The following is a 20,922-nucleotide window of genomic DNA, read 5'->3' on the forward strand; positions in this document are numbered from 1 at the left end:
TAGCAACAATCTACAGCTCCTGTTTGTTCCATTCTCCAGAAAAGTAGGTTTCCATATGACTTATTTGCACCCTCTTAGATTTTGATTAACCCTCCCTCCACCTTTCCTTTACTCAATCTCTTCCCCTGACCTCACTTGGGCCTTTTCACCCCCATTAATCTATTCTTCTACTTACATATATACAATACCATCCTATTAAATACCCCCTCCCTTCCTTTCTCTTCCCTTTATATCTCTTTTCTACCTACTGGCCTCTGCTACTGAGTTTTCTTCCTACTCACACAGAAACCCAATCATCTGTAGGTAGGATCCACATATGAGAGAGAACTTGCTACGCTTGGCTTTCTGGGCCTGGGTTACCTCACTTAGTATTATCCTTTCCAGATCCATCCATTTGCCTGCAAATTTCATAACTTCATTTTTATTTACTGCTGATTAGAACTCCATTGTATAAATGTGCCATATCTTCATTATCCACATCAGTTGAGGGACATTTAGGCTGGTTAATTTTTTTTTTTATTAATTAGTTTTGTACTCAGTGAATACCATCAAGTTGGTACCATTGTTAGCCTCCTCCATGTCCTAACCCCTTCTCCTGGCCCCTCCTTGTTAAGGTATATGGGTCATGCATTGTGGAGTTAGCCCACAGTTATAGGTAGGAGAAATGTCACACTCGGCTTTAATTAGATTTTTTAAGGTAATACTCAAAATTCATCACTTCCTAATTATGTGTTTGGCTCATTTTCTATGTTCTTGGAGCCATTTACCCCTACTGTATCTGTATGATACGACACCATTCCATTCATCAGAGACTACACAGTGGTAACTTAGTATCTTACAAGGTAACCATGAAAACTGACAAACGTTAGAAACAGACCCACTCATCCTCTGCTTAAAGCTAGCAAATGACTTACCAGCTTATCACTTTGAGCACTTAGAACAGTGCCTAATGTGACATTTTATTTTGTTTTGTGCACTGGGTCCCAAATGTGCTTTTTGGCAGTGGGTGGGAGTTTAACATGTTTTAAGAAAAAAAAATTAAAAAGAATTACCTGGAGGTGGTGGCGCACACCTTTAATCCCAGCACTCGGGAGGCAGAGGTAGGAGGATTACTGTGAGTATGAGGCCACCTTGAGACTATATAGTGAATTCCAAGGCAACCTGGCCTAGAGTGAGACCCTTCCTCCACCACCCCCCCATAGAAAAGGAAAGGTGAGACTGCTAACTCCCCAAAGTAGTGCCTGAATCCTGCACCACTGATTATCTCCATTTTCCAGATGGGGAAAGATGGCAAATTGAAAAGCAGTGCTACGAAGTAGCGGAAGTGAGATTTGCAATTGCAACAGAAAGCCGGGTGTGGTGGCACACACCTTTAATCTCAGCACTCGGGAGGCAGAGGTAGGAGGATTGCCGTGAGTTCGAGGCCACCTTGAAACTACATGGTGAATTCCAGGTCAGCCCGGGCTAGAGCAAGCCCCTACATCAAAAAACTTTTATAAAAAATCAAAATTGCAGCAGAGTAGCTTCGCACGGTTGCGCACTTTATCAACGCGTATTCCGAATTCTCAAGGTCACTCCCACTCCGTCATTTCACTTCCAGCCAACGTAAGGCAAATGGGCGGAGTCATGCCTGCTGCATCTTGGGAAATGCAGTTCATAGCCTTCATGACCACCAAGATCCTAAACGGAACCAGCGGATAAGCGGATTGGCAAGTCGACCTTTAACTGTGTTTTGGGGATATGTGTGTTTCCCAAGACAGCATATCTCTAGGTAGCCCAGGCTGGCCTAGAACTCGCGATCCACCAGCCTCAGTCCCCAGAGCGCTGGCATTCGACCTGGGCCTTAGAACAAAGGACCAGTTTTCGCGCAGCATGACGTTATTGCGTAAACTCAGCCTGTCGTTGCATTGTGGGAAGGGCAGTCCCCGAGATCCGGATTCGTCGACATAAGATGACGAGACTCACGTTGCAAATTCAGGTATGGTGTGGACCTCGCTAGCGCTTCAGTGATATATAATGTCAAGTGTGCCACGTTACACTACCTTTTAGGAATATGCAACCGATACCCAGGTCCGCTACAAACACTGACTGGAGCCGTACCATTTCTCACCAGTTTGTGCTCGTGTAGAGGCTCAGGCTGGTTAGTGGACCTGCCTCCTTCCAATCCTACTAGAAAACTAAGGTAAGCCCTATGGCATAGAGGACTTGGATTCCGGTCGAGATTGTTGATATCTGTTCTGCCCTCACAACAGGTGATGTAGAAAGGTGCGCTCTGGGCGATACAAACACATAGTCCAGTCTGTCTAGCACCGTGAAACTTACTCGAAATTAGAATGTTGGGTGAGTTCATGGACTGAATGAAGCATGTAGTTAACAGTCCAGATATCCACGGATCTGCCTTGAAGGGGTTATCTATCTGGTGGTCCCAATGGGGCCATGGTCTTTGAGATGATGGGAATGGACTTGAGGGGTGGCCTGGGAGCTGTTAATAATTGAGTGAAACTTGAAGGTATTAGAAGTGTGGTGGTATGTCCACTGGGGAAATCGGGGCATGCTAAAAGTGTTTTCATTGACATGTTCACGGGACAATGGAGTGTGTTTACTAGTTAAATAGTGAGGGATTTAGAGAGTTTGAAGTGGAAGAGAGTGTGATCCTGAGGGGTTGAGATAGGGGATGGAGCCGAGATTAATGAAGAATGCTAGAGCATAGTAATCGAAATGAAAATGATAATGGTGAGTTTGTGCAGAGGATGGTGGAGATGGGTAGGCTGCATAATCAATGGACTGTGTGAGGGTAGTGATGAAAGAACAGATCGTGAGAGGTTGAGTGTTGTGATGGGCCACTATGCCATAAGCATGGAGTAACAGAGCGAGGAAAGACAGGGCTATAGTAAGCTGCTAGAGTGTAGATGTGGTCATACAGTGAGCGATCAAATAGAGGACAAGGTGGACACTAAGGGAAAAATGGATGTGGGGGTAATGTGTATAATAGTGAAAGGGATACTAACTAGAGGATACTCATGTGATCTTTGAGGGGTCAGTTGGAGAGCTGAGCTAATGGGGCTGACAACTCAGTTATTGAGAGTGTAATAGGGACCTAACAGGCATGGATCCTCCAGGCATTAGTAGGGGTTATGGTTGTAATAATAAATTACTGTGGGCCTAGTTGTTTTAAGGCATTATTTTTTTTTATTTACTTGTTTTGAAAGAGAAATGCAGATAGAGAATGGGCATGCCAGGGCCTCCAGCCACTGCAAACAAATTCCATATACATGCAACACCTTGTGCGTGTGGCCTACGTGGGTGCTGGGGAATCTGACCTAGGTCCTTAGGCTTCACAGGCAAGCACCTTAGCTGCTAAGCCATCTCTCCAGCCTTGTTTAAGGGATTCATAGATTATGGAATGAAGAGGCTGAGTGTGATGGTGCACACCTTTAATTCCAGCACTTGGGAGGCAGAGGTAGGAGGATCACCACAAGTTCAAGGGCACCCTGAGATTACAAGGTGAATTCCAGGTCAGCCTGGGCTAGAGTGAAATCCTACCTGGAAAAACCAAAAAATAAATAAATAAATAAATAAAATAGAATGAAGAGAGGATGATTAGGGCTGTGAACTGTGATTATATTGGGGTAATGAGTGTGAAAAGGAAGGGATTAATGAGGGACTAATGGGGCTTTGTGAATCTGGAGACAATGAGAACAACTAGGGAGAAGACCAGGAGATGTTAATAGTGATAAGATGGGCACAGAAGGATTGAGAAAGTCACAGATATTACTGTGTGGAGTGTGAAAGTGATGTGCGTTGAGTGGGGTCAGTAATGGACCCTCTGCCAGTTAACTGTTGCACTTGGGAGGTCTGTGGTGGGAATTGACAGGTAAATGAAGGGCGACTATGTGATATAAAGGGAACCGGGAGCTCAGCAATAGGGTCCTTGGAGCCCTGAGTGGCCCGTGCCTGGGCTTCTGTGTTCAATATGTTAAATGAGTTCTCTTCAAGATCCCAGGAACTTACGTGCATGGATTTCTCTGTCCTGTATAGGTAAGTGGTGACCTACTCCCCTGGTTACTGATAAAGGACAGCATCAGCTCACTGCCTACCAGCAGTGTAAGATGGGACGGACATCAAAGGACAAGCGGGATGTCTATTACCGTCTGGCCAAGGAGAATGGCTGGCGGGCCCGAAGCGCCTTCAAGCTGCTTCAACTTGATGAGGAATTCCAACTCTTCCAAGGTGGGCCAAGTCACCTGGGAGTGGGGATAGTTTAGTTATACCTAAGATGGGTGGGCTGACGTGGAGAATTTCAGGAGAGAAGATGAGTGAAAAACCCAAGAGGAGATGGGCACTAGGGCAGTGGGTAGACATAGGTGCACCCCAGGAGCGATGGTAAAGTTTGTAGGGCCCTCAGGTTAGAGAGGTATGTCCAGCTGACGAGTTATTTTCATTGTATTTGCCCAGGTGTGACACGGGCAGTAGACCTGTGTGCAGCTCCCGGCAGCTGGAGCCAGGTTTTAAGCCAGAAGATTGGGTGAGCAGGGGAGGGGACTGAGGGCTTCATGGGGTGGGCTGGTGGGAGGGAAGGGCTGGGAGTGAAAACTGGGCTGACATGGGGCATGCTGTTCACAGGAGCCAGGGCAGTGGCCAGGTTGTGGCTGTGGACTTACAGGCTATGGCTCCACTCCCAGGCGTGATACAGATCCAGGGAGACATCACTCAGGTAAGAGCATGGCTGTGGATACTGGGGTGTATCCTGGGTGAAGGCCCCATGTGGGGGCTATGGAAAGTAGAAGAAAGACAAAGCAATAGAAGCAGAGAAAGATTTGGGCGTGGTGTCTCCCACCTGTAATCCTATCACTTGGGAGACTCAGGCTGAGGAATCACAAGTTCAAAGCCAGCCTGGGTTACGCAGTAAGACAAGGAGGAAGTGGGAGAGAGAGGAGAGGGCTGGGGGTGTGGTGTAGTTCAATGGTAGAGCACTTGAACAGATAGCATCAGGGAGGCATTAGATTCTATCCGTAGTGCCATACTCAGAGACCGTAGGTTGTATTGCAGAGCCCACAAAAGATGATGAGGTTAGGTCCCAGGGGTGAGACCTAGTTTTAGATGGGCCACGTCTAAGAACAGGCTAGCCCAGGGGCTTCGGGGCCAGGGCTGTGGGCAGGTGGAATTTGAGGACCGCACGGGAACACTGGGGTCATTCATCCCCTCTCTCTGTAGCTTTCAACTGCCAAAAAGATCATCCAGCACTTCGAGGGCTGCTATGCTGAACTAGTGGTGTGCGACGGGGCTCCTGATGGTAAATATCATGAGGAAATGGTGTCTGCTTTATCCTACCCCAGTTGACTTTTTTCTGCCTCTGCTCTGTACTCAGCTTTCCCCTACCTCTGCAACTTCTCTCCAGCTCCCTCCCCACCTCTGCTACCTGCTGTCGGCCTTATTATCTTCTCCCCACCCTTGCCCCCTTTCGGGTTTATTTATTTATGTGTTTGTTTGTTTGTTTTGTTTTTCGAGGTAGGGTCTCACTCTGGTCCAGGCTGACCTGGAATTCACTATGTAGTCTCAGGGTAGCCTCAAACTCAAGGTGATCCTCCTACCTCTGCCTCCCGAGTGCTGGGATTAAAGGCGTGTGCCACCACGCCTGGCTTATTTTGCTTTTGATTTTATTTTAGTTACTTTGAGAGAGAGAGAGTATAAGAGAGAATGGGTGTACCAGGGCCTTCAGCCACCGAAAACAAACTCCAGATGCATGTGCCACCTTGTGCATCTGGCTTATGAGGGTACTGAGGAACTGAACCTGGGTCCTTTGGCTTTGTAGGCAAGTGTCTTAACTGCTGAGCCATCTACATTTATCTCTAGTGTCATAGAACTGATGTTTAGTAAGAAAAAAATAGGAAAGAAAAAATGATTGAGCTATGTATGTAGCATGTTGAAAATAATTAAAGCCAGGTGTTGTGGCACATGCTTTCAATCTCAGCACTCAGGAGGCAGAGGTAGGAAAACACTGAGTTTGAAGCCAGCCTGAGACTGCATAGTGAATTCCAGGTCATCCTGGACTAGAGTGAAACCCTGCCTTGAAAAACAAAACAAACAAAAATAACTTGATTCTGGCGTAGTGGTGCACGTCTTTAATCCCAGCACTCTAGGAGGCAGAGGTAGGAGGATCACTGTGAGTTTAAGGCCAGCCTGGGACTATAGAGTTCCAGGTCAGCCTGGACTAGAGTGAAAGACACTATCAAAATAACCAAAAATACATATAAATTTTATATATAGAGAGATGTGAGTTCAGTTTCCCAGCGCCTATATAAATGTTGAGTATGGCAGTAGAGACAGGAGAACCTTGGGGCTTATTTGCCAGCTAGTCTAGCTCAGTGGCTCTAGGTTCAGTGCAAGACCCTGTCTTAAGAAAGTAAGATAGCCAGGTGTGGTGGTGCATGCTTTTAATCACAGCACTCAGGAAACTGAGGAAGGAGGATCACTGAGTTCAAGGCCACCCTGAGACAACATAGTGAATTCTGGTTAGCCTGGGCTAGAACGCGACCCTACCTCACTCAAAATAAATAAATAAATAAGTAAAAGTAAGATTGAGAGCAGGAGAGATGGTTAAGTGGGTAAGAGCAGAGGGCCTGAGACCACCCAAGTTCAAATCCCCAACACCTACATAAAAAGCTAGACATATAGCCGGGCGTGGTGGCACACGCCTTTAATCCCAACACGCGGGAGGCAGAGGTAGGAAGATCGCCATGAGTTCAAGGCCACCCTGAGACTACATAATGAATTCCAGGTCAGCTTGGACCAGAGTGAGACCCTACCACGAAAAACCAAAAAAAAAAAAAAAATAGACATAGGGCTGGAGAGATGGCTTAGCGGTTAAGCACTTGCCTGTGAAGCCTAAGGACCCTGGTTCAAGGCTCGATTCCCCAGGACCCACGTTAGCCAGATGCACAAGAAGGCGCACACGTCTGAAATTTGTTTGCAGTGGCTGGAAGCCCTGGTGCACCCATTCATTCTCTCTCTCCCTCCTCTCTGTTGCTCTCAAATAAATAAAAATAAACAAAATTTTTTTAAAGCTAGACATAGCCATGAATATCTGTAACTTTCTGTTACAAATATGCTACACACATTCCAAAAAAAAAAAAAATCATGGTGGGGAACAATTGAGGAAGATTCAATGTTGACCTTTAGCCTTCACATGCACACACAAAGACAAAAGTAAAAGACACTGCTGGACATGGTGGCTCATGTCTGTAAGCCCGTGGGAAGCTGAGGCAGGAGGACTGTCTGAGCTCAGAGTGAGACCTTGTCTCTTACACACACACACACAAATAAGCCCCCCGAGCCGGGCGTGGTGGCGCACGCCTTTAATCCCAGCACTTGGGAGGCAGAGGTAGGAGGATCGCCATGAGTTCGAGGCCACCCTGAGACTCCATAGTGAATTCCAGGTCAGCCTGGGATAGAGTGAGACCCTACCTTGAAAAAGAAAAAAAAAAAAAAAAACAAAAAATAAGCCCCCTAAGAGGAACTAGATACTACAGGAAAGTCACGGAAGCAATTAGAAAAAGTATCTTTGACTTTTAGATAAAGTGTACAGAAAAACCTTGTTGATAAGCAGATACCTAAAAGAGGTGACAGTAGACCATGGGTATGTTTAGAGCAAGTGTGATCCAGCCTGTATATAAGGAACAGCAAGATCAGTGTGGTTGGAACAGAGGGAGGCAAAGTGATCTGCAAGCAGTTCAAAGAATTGGTGCAACAGATGTTAGTGGGTCACCAGCAAGAGTGTTGTCCTTTATACTGACAGAACTTGGAGCAAGCCATGAGAGACTTGTGGACAAAGGAGGACTGTGCCCAGCTAGGGTCATTACAGGATTCCTCAGGCTGCTTGAGCAGTGTGAAAGGCAGAGGTGGAAGCAGGGACCCCCAGGCAGGAGGATACCACTGCAATACTCCATGAGTGCTAACAGTGGTGGCTAAGGTGACAGAGAGGAGGATTGGTTTTTAAAAGTAAATCTGGGGCTGGAGAGATGGCTTAGCGGTTAAGCGCTTGCCTGTGAAGCCTAAGGACCCCAGTTCGAGGCTCGATTCCCCAGGACCCACGTTACCCAGATGCACAAGGGGGCGCATGCGTCTGGAGTTCGTTTGCAGTGGCTGGAGGCCCTGGCATGCCCATTCTCTCTCTCTTTCTCTCTCTCTCTCTCTCTCTTCCTCCCTCCCTCTTTCTCTATCTGTCAAATAAATAAATAAACATAAAACAAAAAAATTTAAAAAAATAAAAGTAAATCTGATGGGATTTGCTAATGGCTGTAGTGTGAGTATGAAAAAGGTGAGGGTCCAGTTGCAGAGCCCAAGGGTTCTGGCCTGAATCACAGGAGGGATCAGGTGCGCTGAAGAAGGGAGGTCAGTCGTATGCATTTGGCCTTGGTAGCCCTGTGAGGATGTCTGTAAATCAAGCCCAGAGGACCTACCTGGATTAGAGGCGGAGATGCTGATGATTATGGGGAAAGTTGTTTCTAGAAAGAAAATGACTTCCCAAGGACTACGATGAGTTTAGGATTCACATCCGCTGGGAAGATCCAGAACCTAAGCAGTCATGGAGCCGGGAGGTGTCTTTAGCTTTCCAATCTGTGATATAAGAACACACACAGACGTGGAGGAGTGCCTAATGCTGTTCCTCTCGCCATAGTCACTGGCCTCCATGATGTTGATGAGTATCTGCAGGCCCAGCTCCTCCTAGCTGTGAGTAATGGTGGCCACCCCTGCCCTACTTTGTCCCCTTCTGGGCTGTCTGTCCCCACCTCTATCCTAGCCACCTCTCCTGTCCACAGGCTCTCAACATTGCTACAAACATATTGAAGCCAGGGGGCTGCTTTGTGGCCAAGGTAAGTCTTGGAGAACCTGGGGGAAGGGTTGAGAAAGGTCTCTGGGCATCTGTCCATCTTGGTCTTTTCTGCCCTGCAGATATTCCGAGGTCGGGATGTGACGCTGCTCTATAGCCAGCTGCGTGTCTTCTTCTCCAGTGTGCTCTGTGCCAAGCCCAAGAGCAGCCGAAATTCCAGCATCGGTCAGTGCAGTGGAAGCCTGGCAGGCAAGGGGGTACTCAGGCTACATGGGATGATGGTGGAGAGTCACCCCTAACTCCAGATTTCTCCCCACAGAAGCCTTCGCTGTCTGTCAGGGTTATGACCCTCCTGAGGGCTTTGTGCCGGATCTCACCAGACCCCTACTGGATCACTCGTACGGTGAGAGAGCCAGCGCCGGTGGCCCATCCCTGGGAAATTGCCCAGCCTCCCACGCTGGTAGCAGTTTCACCCCACCCCACCCCCCACCCCACCTCCAGGGATATTTCCTACCAAAGGGAACTTCAGCTCACACTGTCCTCTAGTGGTAGATCTTGGTCCTCTTGGAAATTCTGACAGCAGAATCCTAAACCCTGACCCAGTGAAGACTTTACCTGTCTAGCTTAGGAAAACTCTTAGTCGGAACATTTTACCTATGCAAAACTCCAAGCAATGTGACCCAGAATGCTAAGTGGACATGAGTGTAGTGAGAAGGCAGACCACGGGCTGACATTTTAGAAGCAGTGATCAGTGAGCCCCCCACCCCACCCCAGGAGGTGAGCTCAAGCAGAGGATGGGTTGCCAGTGGACAGGTAGAAGTAGATGGTGGTCTGTGAGGTGGGTCATACTCCCGCACTACAGCTTGTGTTGTGACTGAACTTGTTTTCAGTTTTTTCTGCTTTGTTTTGTTTTTGGAGGTAGGGTCTCAGTCTAGTTCAGGCTGACCTGGAATTCACTTTGTAGTCTCAGGCTGGCCTCATGCTCACAGTGATCCTCCTACGTCTGCCTCCCCAGTGCTGGGATTAAAGGGGTGTGCCACCACGCCCGGCTGTTATTTCTTCTTTTTTAATTATTTTTATTGGTTTCATAGAGAGAGAGAGAATGGGCGTGCCAGGGCCTTCAGCCACTGTAAACAAACTCCAGATGCATGCGCCACCTTGTGCATCTGGCTTACATGAGTCCTGGGGAATTGATCCTGGATCCTTTGGCCTCACAGGCAAATGCCTTAACCACTAAGCCATCTCTCCAGCCTTGTTTTCAGTTTTTTCTTTGCCTCTTTCTAAGATTCAGATTTCAACCAGCTGGATGGTCCTACCCGCATTATTGTGCCCTTTGTAACCTGTGGGGACCTGAGTGCCTATGATTCGGACCGAAGTTACCCATTGGATGTGAGTGCCCAACCAACAGGAGCCGGGTGGGAGAAGCTATCCCAGGTGCCCAGATCCTCACCATTTCTCTGCCTCTTGCATCCCGCAGCTAGAGGATGGCTCCGAGTATAAGTATACTCCGCCCACACAGCCCCCCATCTCACCCCCATACCAGGAAGCCTGCAGGTTGAAGAAGAAGGGGTGGCTGGCCAAGGAGCTCCACCACCAAGAACGCTCTGTCACTCGAGTGGACTTGTTGACCCAGCCCCTAACCATTCCTCAGTGCCACACCGTGCTGGCCCCTGAGGTGTGGAAACGCACCTCTGAGTCTCCCTTCGCACCCTCCCAATGTGCCACTTTCTGTCCTGACTCACATGCTTCCTCTTTCCTGCTTCCCAACAGCCATAAAAATCAGTGGGTCAGCCCAAGCATGACAAATGGAAAGGTTTAGCCGAAGATCTGAGTTCCTTTTTCTTTTGGGGAGGTACATGGAAGACAATGATATGAGTTGTTTGTTCACATTAACGCATTGAGGTCGATTTGCCTTTTTATATGAAGCTTCAAATAAAGGGTGGCTTTTAAGTAAAAAGCTCAGTGGGTTGGAGATATAGCTCGGTTAGTAGAGTGTTTCTCTAGCATGCATGAAGCCCTGTGTTTGGTCCCCAGTACTGCATAAACCTGTCACCCTGTCACTCAGGAGGTGAAGGCAGAAGGACCAGAAGTTCAAGGTTGGGGTTGGAGAGTTTTGTTTCCGAGAGTAAAGTGCTTACTGTGCAAGTGTGAGGACCTGAGTACAGATCCCCAGAACCCCGGTAGAGCTGGATGCGTGTGTCTGGAATATTCGTGCTCCAGCAGCGAGGTAGGGAGTGCTGAGGGGAATGCCCAGGCCAATGTGAGGCCATCCTGGCGTACAGAGCGAGATCCTGTCACAAAAAGAGGGGGAAGTTTTCTCTGTGAACATTAACTGAATATCTGGTGTATGCTTAGAAATGCTTTATTTTTGTTTTATGTATATTAAAAAAAAATTTTTTTTCCAAAGTAGGGTCTCATTCTAGCCCAAGCTGACCTGGAATTCACTATGTAGTCTCAGGTTGGCCTTGAACTCACAGTGATCCTCCTACCTCTGCCTCCCGAGCTTTGAGATGAAAGGTGTGTGCCACCACACCCAGTTTAGAAATGCTTTAAACTGGCTGGGTATGGTGTTACACGACTTTAGTGCCAGTACTCAAGAAGCTGAGGTAGGAGAATTGCTGTGAGTTCAAGGCCAGCCTGAGACTACATAGTGAATTCTAGGTCAGCCTGGACTAGAGCAAGACCTACCTCAAAAATCCCCCCCTCAGAAAAAAGAGGGCTGGACAGATGGCTTAGTGGTTAAGGCACTTACCTGGGGACCCAGGTTTGATTCCCCAGTACCCACATAAAGCCAGATGCACAAGGTGGAGCAAGCATCTGGAGTTTATTTGCAGTGACTGAAGGCCCTGGTGCACCCATTTTCTCTGTTTCTCTCTCAAATAGATTATATAATATTTGGGCTGGGCATCGTGGCACACACCTTTGGATTGCTGTGAGTTCAAGGCCAGCCTGAGACTACATAGTAAGTTCCAGGTCAGCCTGGGCTAGAGTGAGAACCTACCTCAAAAAAAAAAAAATTAAAAGACGGTTTAGGAGACTGGGGTGTAATCCCAGCACTCAGGAGGCTGAGATAGGAGGATCACCATGAATTTAAGGCCAGACTAGAACTACAGAGTGAATTCCAGGTCAGTCTGAGCTAGAGTGAGACCCTACCTTGAAAAAAATAAAGTAAAAAGAAGGTTCAGGGACCTGGGAAAATGGCTCAGCAGTCAAAGCCTGCTGACACATGTTCAGTTTCTGAGCATTCACATAAAGCCAGGTACAATCGGCAGCTCAGTGCTTGTGGCAAGAGATCCTATCTGAAGATAGAACACAAACAGCTCTTGGCTGTAGTCTAACCTCGTCATTGTCATCTGACCACATTGCATCACGGCATACACACACACCTATAGGGACAAGGCCAGCCTGAATTACATGGACCCCAAGTAGCTCAATGATGGGAGTCCTTACCTAACATGTGGGAGGCCCCCAGCACCACAAAAACCATCTTATAAATCAATAAGGAAACAAAAGCACGAGAATGCCTAATATGCAATGATCAGAACCCTGGCACACAGTGCATGAATTACAACATGTGACCTCTGGACTACAGTGAAGTCTGGGTGCCAGTTGTATTGCCAGTGAGTACTAGAATGTGTGCCAGTACTGTGTTACTCCATTGAATCGTCTTCACATTAGAGAACCACATGACTAATACAAGGAACATCCTTAATTATACCTTATATTAATTAGCACCTTATAGTCGATCTGAATATATGTACAGTTTGCTATACATTATGGTTTGTAGTAAAAGAAGTCTCACAAAATGCTAGTTTAGTGAACAGTGACGGCAGTAGAAGGTGGCACTTGTTTTTTGATTGTGGCCATGCTAGTGATAGAACCCAGAACCTCATATACTGTGTGCACTTTGTCACCAAGCTAACTGCCAGCCTTTGGGAATATATATATTTCTTTACAGCTTTGTTTTAGCGTGGTATGGTAGCTCATGCCTTTAATCCTAGCCATCTGGAGGTTGAAGCAGGAGGATTGCTAGAAATTGAGGACCAGCCTGGGCTACAGAGTGAATTCCAAGTCAGCCCAGGATGGAGTGAGACCTTGTCTTAAAACAACAAAACCTTTCTCTTTGACCTTTGGCTAGCTCGCACGCTAATACAAGTCAAGCTGCTGCCTGTCAGTAAAACCAGAACTTGAGTTGATGAACTTGTTTTCAAGTATCAGTAGGACTTAGACAAACAAGCCCCATAATGGAATCGGTACCAGTTCCCTCTGAAAACAAAAACAGCACAGAATCCTGTTGCCATGCAGGGGGCATTTCTTGAGACTGGAAGGCTTGCCTCTTTAGACACCTGGGATGTTCTGAATATGTCCAGGATTTCCCTCCAAAGTGGGTGTTCTTAACCCTGGATAAACATTATGGATCTCTATGAATTTAAAGAGGAAAATGTTACATCTTGATTTTCATTAATATAACTGAAATTAGGAACACTGGCAATAAACCATAGCTGTAAAAGCAGGCTCTGCTGTCTTCCCACTAAGGCAAGTCTCCCAGACCTGAAATTCACTTATGTAGTCTCAGGCTGGCCATGAACTCATGAAGATCCTCCTACTGCCTCTCAAGTGCTGAGATTAAAGGCATGGGATACCATGCTTGGCAAGTCTTTTTTTTTTTTTTTGGCGGGGGGAATGTTTGTATTTTTCAAGATAGGGTCTTCTTGTTCTAGCCCATACTGACCTGGAAATCACCATGTGGTCTAAGGGTGGCCTCAAAATCATTACAATCCTCCGACCTCTACCTCCCAAGTGCTGGGATTAAAGATATGTACCACCATATGTGGCAAGCTTTCTTTTTCTTTCTTTTTTTTTATTGGGGGTGGGGTTTTGAGGCAGGGTCTTACCCTGGCCCAGGCTGACCTGGAATTCACTATGTAGTCTCAGGGTCGTCTTGAACTCACGACGATCCTCCTACCTCTGCCTCCCGAGGGCTAGGGTTAAAGGTGTGCACCACCACACCCAGCTTAAACCTTCTTTTTATTACAGCTATACAGGCATCTGAAATACTACTCATATTTCTCACCACTTTGAATAATAGAAGGTTTCATAATTTGTCCTCTAATAAAGCCTATTACTGTATCCTAGGTTTGTTTTTTTTTTATTTCCTTGAAAGAGACAGAGAATAAGCATGCCAGGAACTTCAGCTGCTAGAAATAACTCCAGACACATGCACCACCTTGTGCCTCTGGCTTACATGGGTCATGGAAAATCGAACCTGGGTCATTTGGCTTTGCAGGCAAACACCTTAACCACTAAGCAATTTCTCCTCCAGCCCCCTTTCTTTTCATTTCTTTTTCTTTTTTCTTTTCTTTTCTTTTCTTTCTTTCTTTCTTTCTTTCTTTCTTTCTTTTTTTTTTTTTTGAGACAGGCTCTGCCTGGGTAGCCTAGGCTGCCCTCAAACTTGAGATTCTCCTCCCTTAGCCTCCTGAATGCTGACATTACAAGCATGTGCCATGCTGCCTGGCTACTCTATCCCAATTGTGTTTTGGATAAATACTATTAATTATATTTCAGTATAATTGGCTTTCATTATAATCATGTTGGTGTGCATATGCAAGTGTGCATTAAAGAAATTTTGTGGGGCTGGAGAGATGGCTTAGTGGTTAAGATGTTTGCCTACAAAACAAAGGATCCTGGTTCAATTCTCCAAGACCCATGTAAGCCAGATGCACAAGGGGACACATGCATCTGGAGTTCGTATGCAGTGGCTGGAGGCCCTGGCATACCCATTCTCTCTCAAATAAATAAATAAAATATATTTTTAAAAAAGAAAATTTTGTGATGGAATCCGGGCGTGGTGACACACACCTTTAATTCCAGCACTTGGGAGGCAGAGATAGGAGGATTGCTGTGAGTTCGAGGCCACTCTGAAACTACATAGGGCAAGACCCTACCTCAAAAAAAAAAATTGTGATGGGCTGAAGATTTAGCACAGTGCTGTGCACCGAGCCCTGGGTTCACAAAAAGTTGAGTTGGGTGAGTTTTTGCCACTTGTAGTCTCAGCTACTCAGGAGTGCAAGGCAGGAAGAGCTCTCAAGCTCTGGAATTCAAGACCAATCTAGAAAACATAGCAAGACCCCACCTCCAAAAGGAGGGAAAAAAAGGCCAGGCATGGTAGTGCGCACCCTTAATCCCAGCACTTGGGAGGCAGAGGAAGGAGGATCGCCAAAAATTCAAGGCCACACTGAGACTACATAGTTAATTCGAGGTCAGCCTGGGCTACAGTGAGACCCTACCTCAAAAAAAAAAAAAAAAAAAAGAAACAACAAACAAATAAAACAATCTTACTATAACTGATGCTCTCACATTTAGTAACCTGCAAACCCAGGGTGAATATCAGCAATCACTGAGGAGGGCCCTCAGCAGAATGAGGTCAAGGAGAAGGGAAATGATGGCCATACAACTTTCTACTTAATTAAAAATACTTTTAGCCGGGTGTGATGGCGCATGCCTTTAATCCCATCACTTGGGAGGCAGAGGTAGGAGGATCACCATGAGTTCAAGGCCATCCTGAGCATACACAGTGAATTCCAGATAGGTCTAGACTAGAGTGAAACCCTACCTTGAAAAACAAAAATAACAACAACAAAATACATTTTAAAAGATGAAGCTAGCCAAGTATGGTGACGAATGCCTTTAATTCCAGTACCAGAAAGCAGAGTTAAAAGGACCACCATGAGCCAGGCGTGGTGGCTCACGCCTTTAATCCCAGCACTCGGGAGGCAGAGGTAGGAGGATCGCTGAGAGTTCGAGGCCACCCTGAGACTACATAGTTAATTCCAGGTCAGCCTGGACCAGAGTGAGACCCTACCTTGAAAAAACCAAAAAAAAAAAAAAAAAGGACCACCATGAGTTGGAGGCCACCCTGGGACTACAGAGTAAGTTCTAGGTCAGTATGGGCTTGGCCCCATGTGGGGAAAGAAAACCAAAAACAAACAAAAAAGCCTGGCATAGTGGTGCATTCCTTTAAACCCAGAACTTGGGAGGCCAGCCTGAAACTACATAGTGAATTCCAGGTCAACCCGTGCTACAGCGAGACCCTACCTTGAGAAACCAAAACAAATGAGCAAACAAAAAAAAAAAATGAAACCAAGTATGCTTATGGTGGCACACACTTGGAATCCCAGCATATAGGATGCTGAGGCCAGAGGATTTTGAGTTTGATTTCAACCTAGGCTAGATAGATACTGTCTCAGAACACACACAAAAATATCTGTGAAGGTGTCCTTAGATTTAACCAATTGCCAAAGGGTTTCAGCCAACCAGTTTTCAAATTATTTTTTAAGGGTCTTAGGCAGATAGTTCTTACCTTGAACTTGCTATATAGCTGCAGATGACCTTGAACTTCTGGTCCTTCTTCCCTTACCTCCTGAGTGCTGGGATTATAAATACTTGTCTCCACATCTGATTTTACCAGAACAAAGTTTTTAAAATTAAGGACATTTTCCCACTTGCCTAGCATGTGCAAGATCCTGGGTTCTATCCCTAGCACTACTCCCCCAAAAGAAAACTCTCCCTGAAAGAAATGTCGGGAGCTGAGGAGATGGCTTGAGTACCTAAGTTTGGAGCCTCAGAACCCACATAAAAGTCAGACACAGTTGCACGAGGTAGTAGTGCACGCCTTTAGTCCCAGCACTCAGAAGGCAGAGGGAGGAGGATCACCATGAATTTAAGGTCACCCAAAGATTACATAGTGAATTCCAGGTCAGCCTGGGCTACAGTGAAATCCTACATCAAAAAAAAAAAAAATCAGAGCTGGTGTAATGGCTTAGTAGCTAAGGTGATTGCCTGCAGAGACTGAGGACCCAGGTTTGATTCCCCAGTACCCACAAGGTGGTGTGTGCCATCTGGATTTCATTTGCAGTGGCTAGAGGTCCTAGCATTCACCCATTCTATCTGCCTCTCAAGTAAATAAATAAAATATTATTTTAACCTCAAAAAAACAAAAACAAGGGGCTGACCAGGCGTGGTGGCGCACGCCTTTAATCCCAGCACTTGGGAGGCAGAGATGGGAAGATCGCTGAGAGTTCGAGGCCGCCCTGAGACTACATAGTTAATTCCAGGTCAGGTCAGCCTGGACCAGTGTGAGACCTACCTTGAAAAACCAAACAAACAAACGAAAAAAGGGGGGGCTGGAGAATTGCTTAGTGGTTAAGGTGTTTGCCTGCAAAGCCAAAGGATCCCAGTTCAATTCTCCAGGACCCATGTAAGCCAGATGCACAAGGTGGCACATGAATCTGGAGTTCGTTTGCAGTGGCTAGAGGCCCTGGAGTGCCTATTCTCAGTCTCTCTCTCTGTCTCTCGCTCTCTCCGTCTTTCTCTCTCTGTCTGTCGCTCACAAATAAATAAATAAAAACAAACAACAAGAAAAAAAAAGCCAGGAATGGTTTCACACACCTTTAATTACAGCACTCAGGAGGCAAAGGTAGGATTGCTTTGAGCTTGAGGCTAGCCTGAGACTACAGAGTGAATTCCAGGTCAACCTGAACTAGAGTGAGAGCCTACCTTGGTTTATTTGGAAGAGAGAGACAAGGGGCACCAGTCACTACAAACAAACTCCAGACTCATGCACCACTTTGTGCATCTAATTTGATGTGGGTACTGGGGAATTGAACCTGGGTTCTTTGGCATTTCAGGCAAGTGCCTTAACTGCTAAGCCATCTCTCCAGTCCCATATTTAAAAGGAAGAAGATGAAGAAGGAGGAGGAAGAGGAGGAGGAGGAGAAGAAGAAATGTTGGGCTGGCACATAGAGAATTCCAGGTCAGCCTGGGCTAGAGTGGGGCGCTACCTCGACCCCCCCCAAAAAAAATATTGCTTGCTGGGCTGGAGAGATGGCTCAGCAGTTAAACACTTGCCTGTAAAGCCTAAGGACCCCGGTTTGAGGCTCAATTCCCCAGAACCCATGTAAGCCAGATGCACAAGGGGGTGCATGCATCTGGAGTTCATTTACATGAGGCTGGAGGCCCTGGTGTGCCCATTCTCTCTCTCTATCTGCCTCATTCTCTCTCTGTCTGTCGCTTTCAAACAATTTTTAAAAAGTGCTTGCTTGCAAAACTTGATGACCTGGGTTTTATTGTCCAGTACCCACATAAAGCCAGCATCTGGAGTTCGTGTGCAGTGACATGAGACCCTGGCATGCCCATACTTTCTCTCCTTCCAGAAAAATTAAAAAAAATGTTCCGGGGGGGGTTCTATATGACTTTGAATTTTTTTATTAATTATTGATTTTTTTTCTAGGGTTTTTTTTTTTCTGATTTAGCCCAAACTGACCTGGAATTCACTATGTAGTCTCAGGGTGGCCTCAAACGCACAATGCCTACCTCTGCCTCCCAAGTGCTGGGATTAAAGGTGTGCACCAACCACACCCGGCTTCTGGATCTCTGTTTTCATGAGGTTTGAGTGACCACTCTGTCTGTTGCCCTCTCCCTGGAACTGTTTGTTTTTGTTTTCGGTTTTTCTTTTTTCAGTCTAGCCTTGAGTGCAGTATTCATGCTACCGCTTCCTCTGTAATGACTTCTGAGTCTGGGGAGATGAGGCGCAGGTAACTATCATGTTAGACAGTCGTCTCTCTAGTCTTTTTTTTTTTTTTTTTTTTTGTATATTTTCAAGGAGGTAGGAAGAGAGAGAAAGGTGAGAGAGAATGCCAGGGCAAGCCAGGGCTTCTAGCCACTACAAAATGAATTCCAGATGCATGTGCCGCTTTGTGCATCTGGCATTACGTGGGTCCTGGGAAATCAAATTGAGATCATTAGGCTCTACAGGCAAATTCTTTGCCCACTGAGCAATCTCTCCATCCCTAGACTATATATATTTGGTTTTTTCGAGGTAAGGTTTCACTCTAGTCCAGCCCTACCTGTAATTCACTGTGTAGTCTCAAGGCCTCTAACTCATAGTGATCCTCCTACCTCTGCATTTGGAGTGCTGGGATTAAAGGTGTGTGCCACCATGCTTGGCTTCTCCCTCTTCTTCTTCTTGTTTGTTTGTTTGGTTGGTTTATTTTTAATTTTCACAATTTTATTAACATTTTCCATAATTATAAAAAATATCCCATGGTAATACCTCCCCCCACCGCACTTTCCCCTTTGAAATTCCATTATTCTTTTTTATTATTATTAAGTAGAAAGTTGTATGGACACATCATACATTAGAACCATCATTGGCTCCCTATTATTGATATGCCTGGGTTTTCCCCAGCATTCCCTTTCATCTGTAGGATAGAACAGATTCTCCAGCCCAAAGTGAGAGTAGGATTACAGTGGCCAGAGGCCCTGGTGTGCTAATTCTCTCTCATGCTTGCTCACTTGCTCGTTCTCTCTTAAAAAAAGAAAAGAGCCGGGCGTGGTGGCGCACGCCTTTAATCCCAGCACTCGGGAGGCAGAGGTAAGTGGATTGCCGTGAGTTCGAGGCCACCCTGAGACTACATAATGAATTCCAGGTCAGCCTGGGCTAGAGTGAGACCCTACCTCGAAAAAAACAAAAAAAAAAAAAAGAAAAGAAAAGTTCAGTCTGTTGAGTTAGCCTAAAAAAAAAAAAAATAAGGCTGGAGAGATGGTTTAGTGGTTAAGGCACTAGCCAGCAAAGCCTAAGAACTCATGCTTGCAAAATTCTCCAGGTCCCACATAAGTCAGATTCACAGTGATGTAAGTGTGCAATGTCACACAGGCACATGTCTGGAGTTTGTTTGCAGTGGCTGGAGGCCCTGGTGTGCCCATTCTCAATCTCTCTCATTCTGCCTCTTTCTCTCAAAAAAAAAAAAAAAAGTGAAGGCCAGGCATGGTGGCACACGCCTTTAATCCCAGCACTTGGGAGGCAGAGGTAGGAGGATCTCCGTGAGTTCGAGACCATCCTGAGACTACATAGTTAATTCCAGGTCAGCCTGGGCTAGAGTGAGACCCTACCTCAAAAAAAAAAGTGAGAGTAGTTTGAATAAAAGGAGATAAGCCTAGTCATAAGAAAGATATATTGATATATATATATTCATTCTTCTTAGTTAAAGAGCAGTGGAGGTTCTCTCCGGAGCCTATTAACTTCCTTTTCTAGGGAATCTGGTTTGGTTCCCAGAGCCAGATATGACCCCACTGAGCAGGTCTCCATGAGCAGTTGGTTACCTACATTGGCTGCGTGCCCCTGTTGTATAAGTGTATATTTCTTGCTCGGCTGGTTGATTCTGTATCTGGCAGGATCTCCTGCTTATTCAGTCTGTTGTCAACCATTGTCCTCCAGCTGCTCTCATAGCACTTTCCAGCACTAGGGGAGCTAGCTGAGAGGGAACTGGAATCCCTCTAAGTTCCAGCATGAGCACTTGATGTCCCATGGCTGCAGGCTGTGGGGTCTTCAGCAACAGGGTCTTACCTTTTAGCTCTTTCAGGTAACCAAGTGTTTTGGCAATGGTCTGTATTATTTGGAGAACCTCGTGTCTCCCTGACCAACAGCTCACTGTGGGGAGGAACCCACTTCCAGCTCTGGGATTTACCAACCAGAGCCCATGGTTTTAGGGTTATGCTTTCTCCACCTTCTATGGGGCTCTTTTGTTCAGGCCCTCCCTCCCCCTTATTGAAGGTAATGACTTGCAGAATATGGGAAAGTTTCTATGGAATTGATTTATGTTGCCATTCGTTTTGTGTATTCCCCCATATGCCTCCTTCCTCTACCCCAAGACCTTTTCATCTCTCTTTCTTTCCTTTATTTCTGCTGACCATCAACTTGTAAGTAGCTCTTCCTCTCCCCTCCTATTTCCCCTTTTACCTAGCTTCATTTTAGTACCATGTCCATATTGTTGATACATATTATAGCTTATAATTAACTGAAGCTGTAATCCATGTTAGGAACTGCATATGAGAGAGGATATGTGGAGTTTGTCTTTCTGAGCCTCTGTAAGTTTGTTTAGTGTGAATTGTTTTCCAAATCCCTCATTTGTCCTACCCATTTTTCCTTACCACTGAGTTGAATTTCATTGTGTAAATGTACCACATCTTCATTAACCATTCATTTGTTGATGGGCATCTGGGCTGCTTCCAGTTCCTGGCTGTTGTGAATAGAG

General features: G+C 46.0%; 1 protein-coding gene across 3 annotated transcripts; it reads left to right on the forward strand.

Moving 5' to 3' along the window:
* Nucleotides 1–1,709: 1,709 nt before the first annotated feature.
* Ftsj1 (FtsJ RNA 2'-O-methyltransferase 1) lies at nt 1,710–10,802 on the forward strand. 3 transcript variants are annotated; one of them, XM_045140371.1, is made up of 11 exons: nt 1,710–1,978; nt 4,039–4,230; nt 4,456–4,525; nt 4,624–4,714; nt 5,215–5,293; nt 8,678–8,730; nt 8,820–8,873; nt 8,953–9,055; nt 9,150–9,233; nt 10,116–10,219; nt 10,308–10,802. In XM_045140371.1, the coding sequence occupies exons 2-11, from the start codon at nt 4,110–4,112 to the stop codon at nt 10,647–10,649; spliced, it is 1,101 nt and encodes a 366-aa protein (XP_044996306.1). In that variant the 5' UTR covers nt 1,710–1,978; nt 4,039–4,109; the 3' UTR covers nt 10,650–10,802. The 3 variants fall into 3 exon arrangements, with proteins under 3 accessions (XP_044996306.1, XP_044996305.1, XP_044996307.1); XM_045140370.1 differs by lacking the exon at nt 1,710–1,978 and adding an exon at nt 1,986–2,182; XM_045140372.1 differs by lacking the exon at nt 1,710–1,978 and adding an exon at nt 1,986–2,182 and having other exon boundaries at nt 10,122–10,219.
* The last annotated feature ends 10,120 nt before the right edge of the window (nt 10,803–20,922 follow it).

This window comes from Jaculus jaculus, chromosome X (genome assembly GCF_020740685.1).
Source record: "Jaculus jaculus isolate mJacJac1 chromosome X, mJacJac1.mat.Y.cur, whole genome shotgun sequence".
NCBI lineage: Eukaryota > Metazoa > Chordata > Mammalia > Rodentia > Dipodidae > Jaculus > Jaculus jaculus.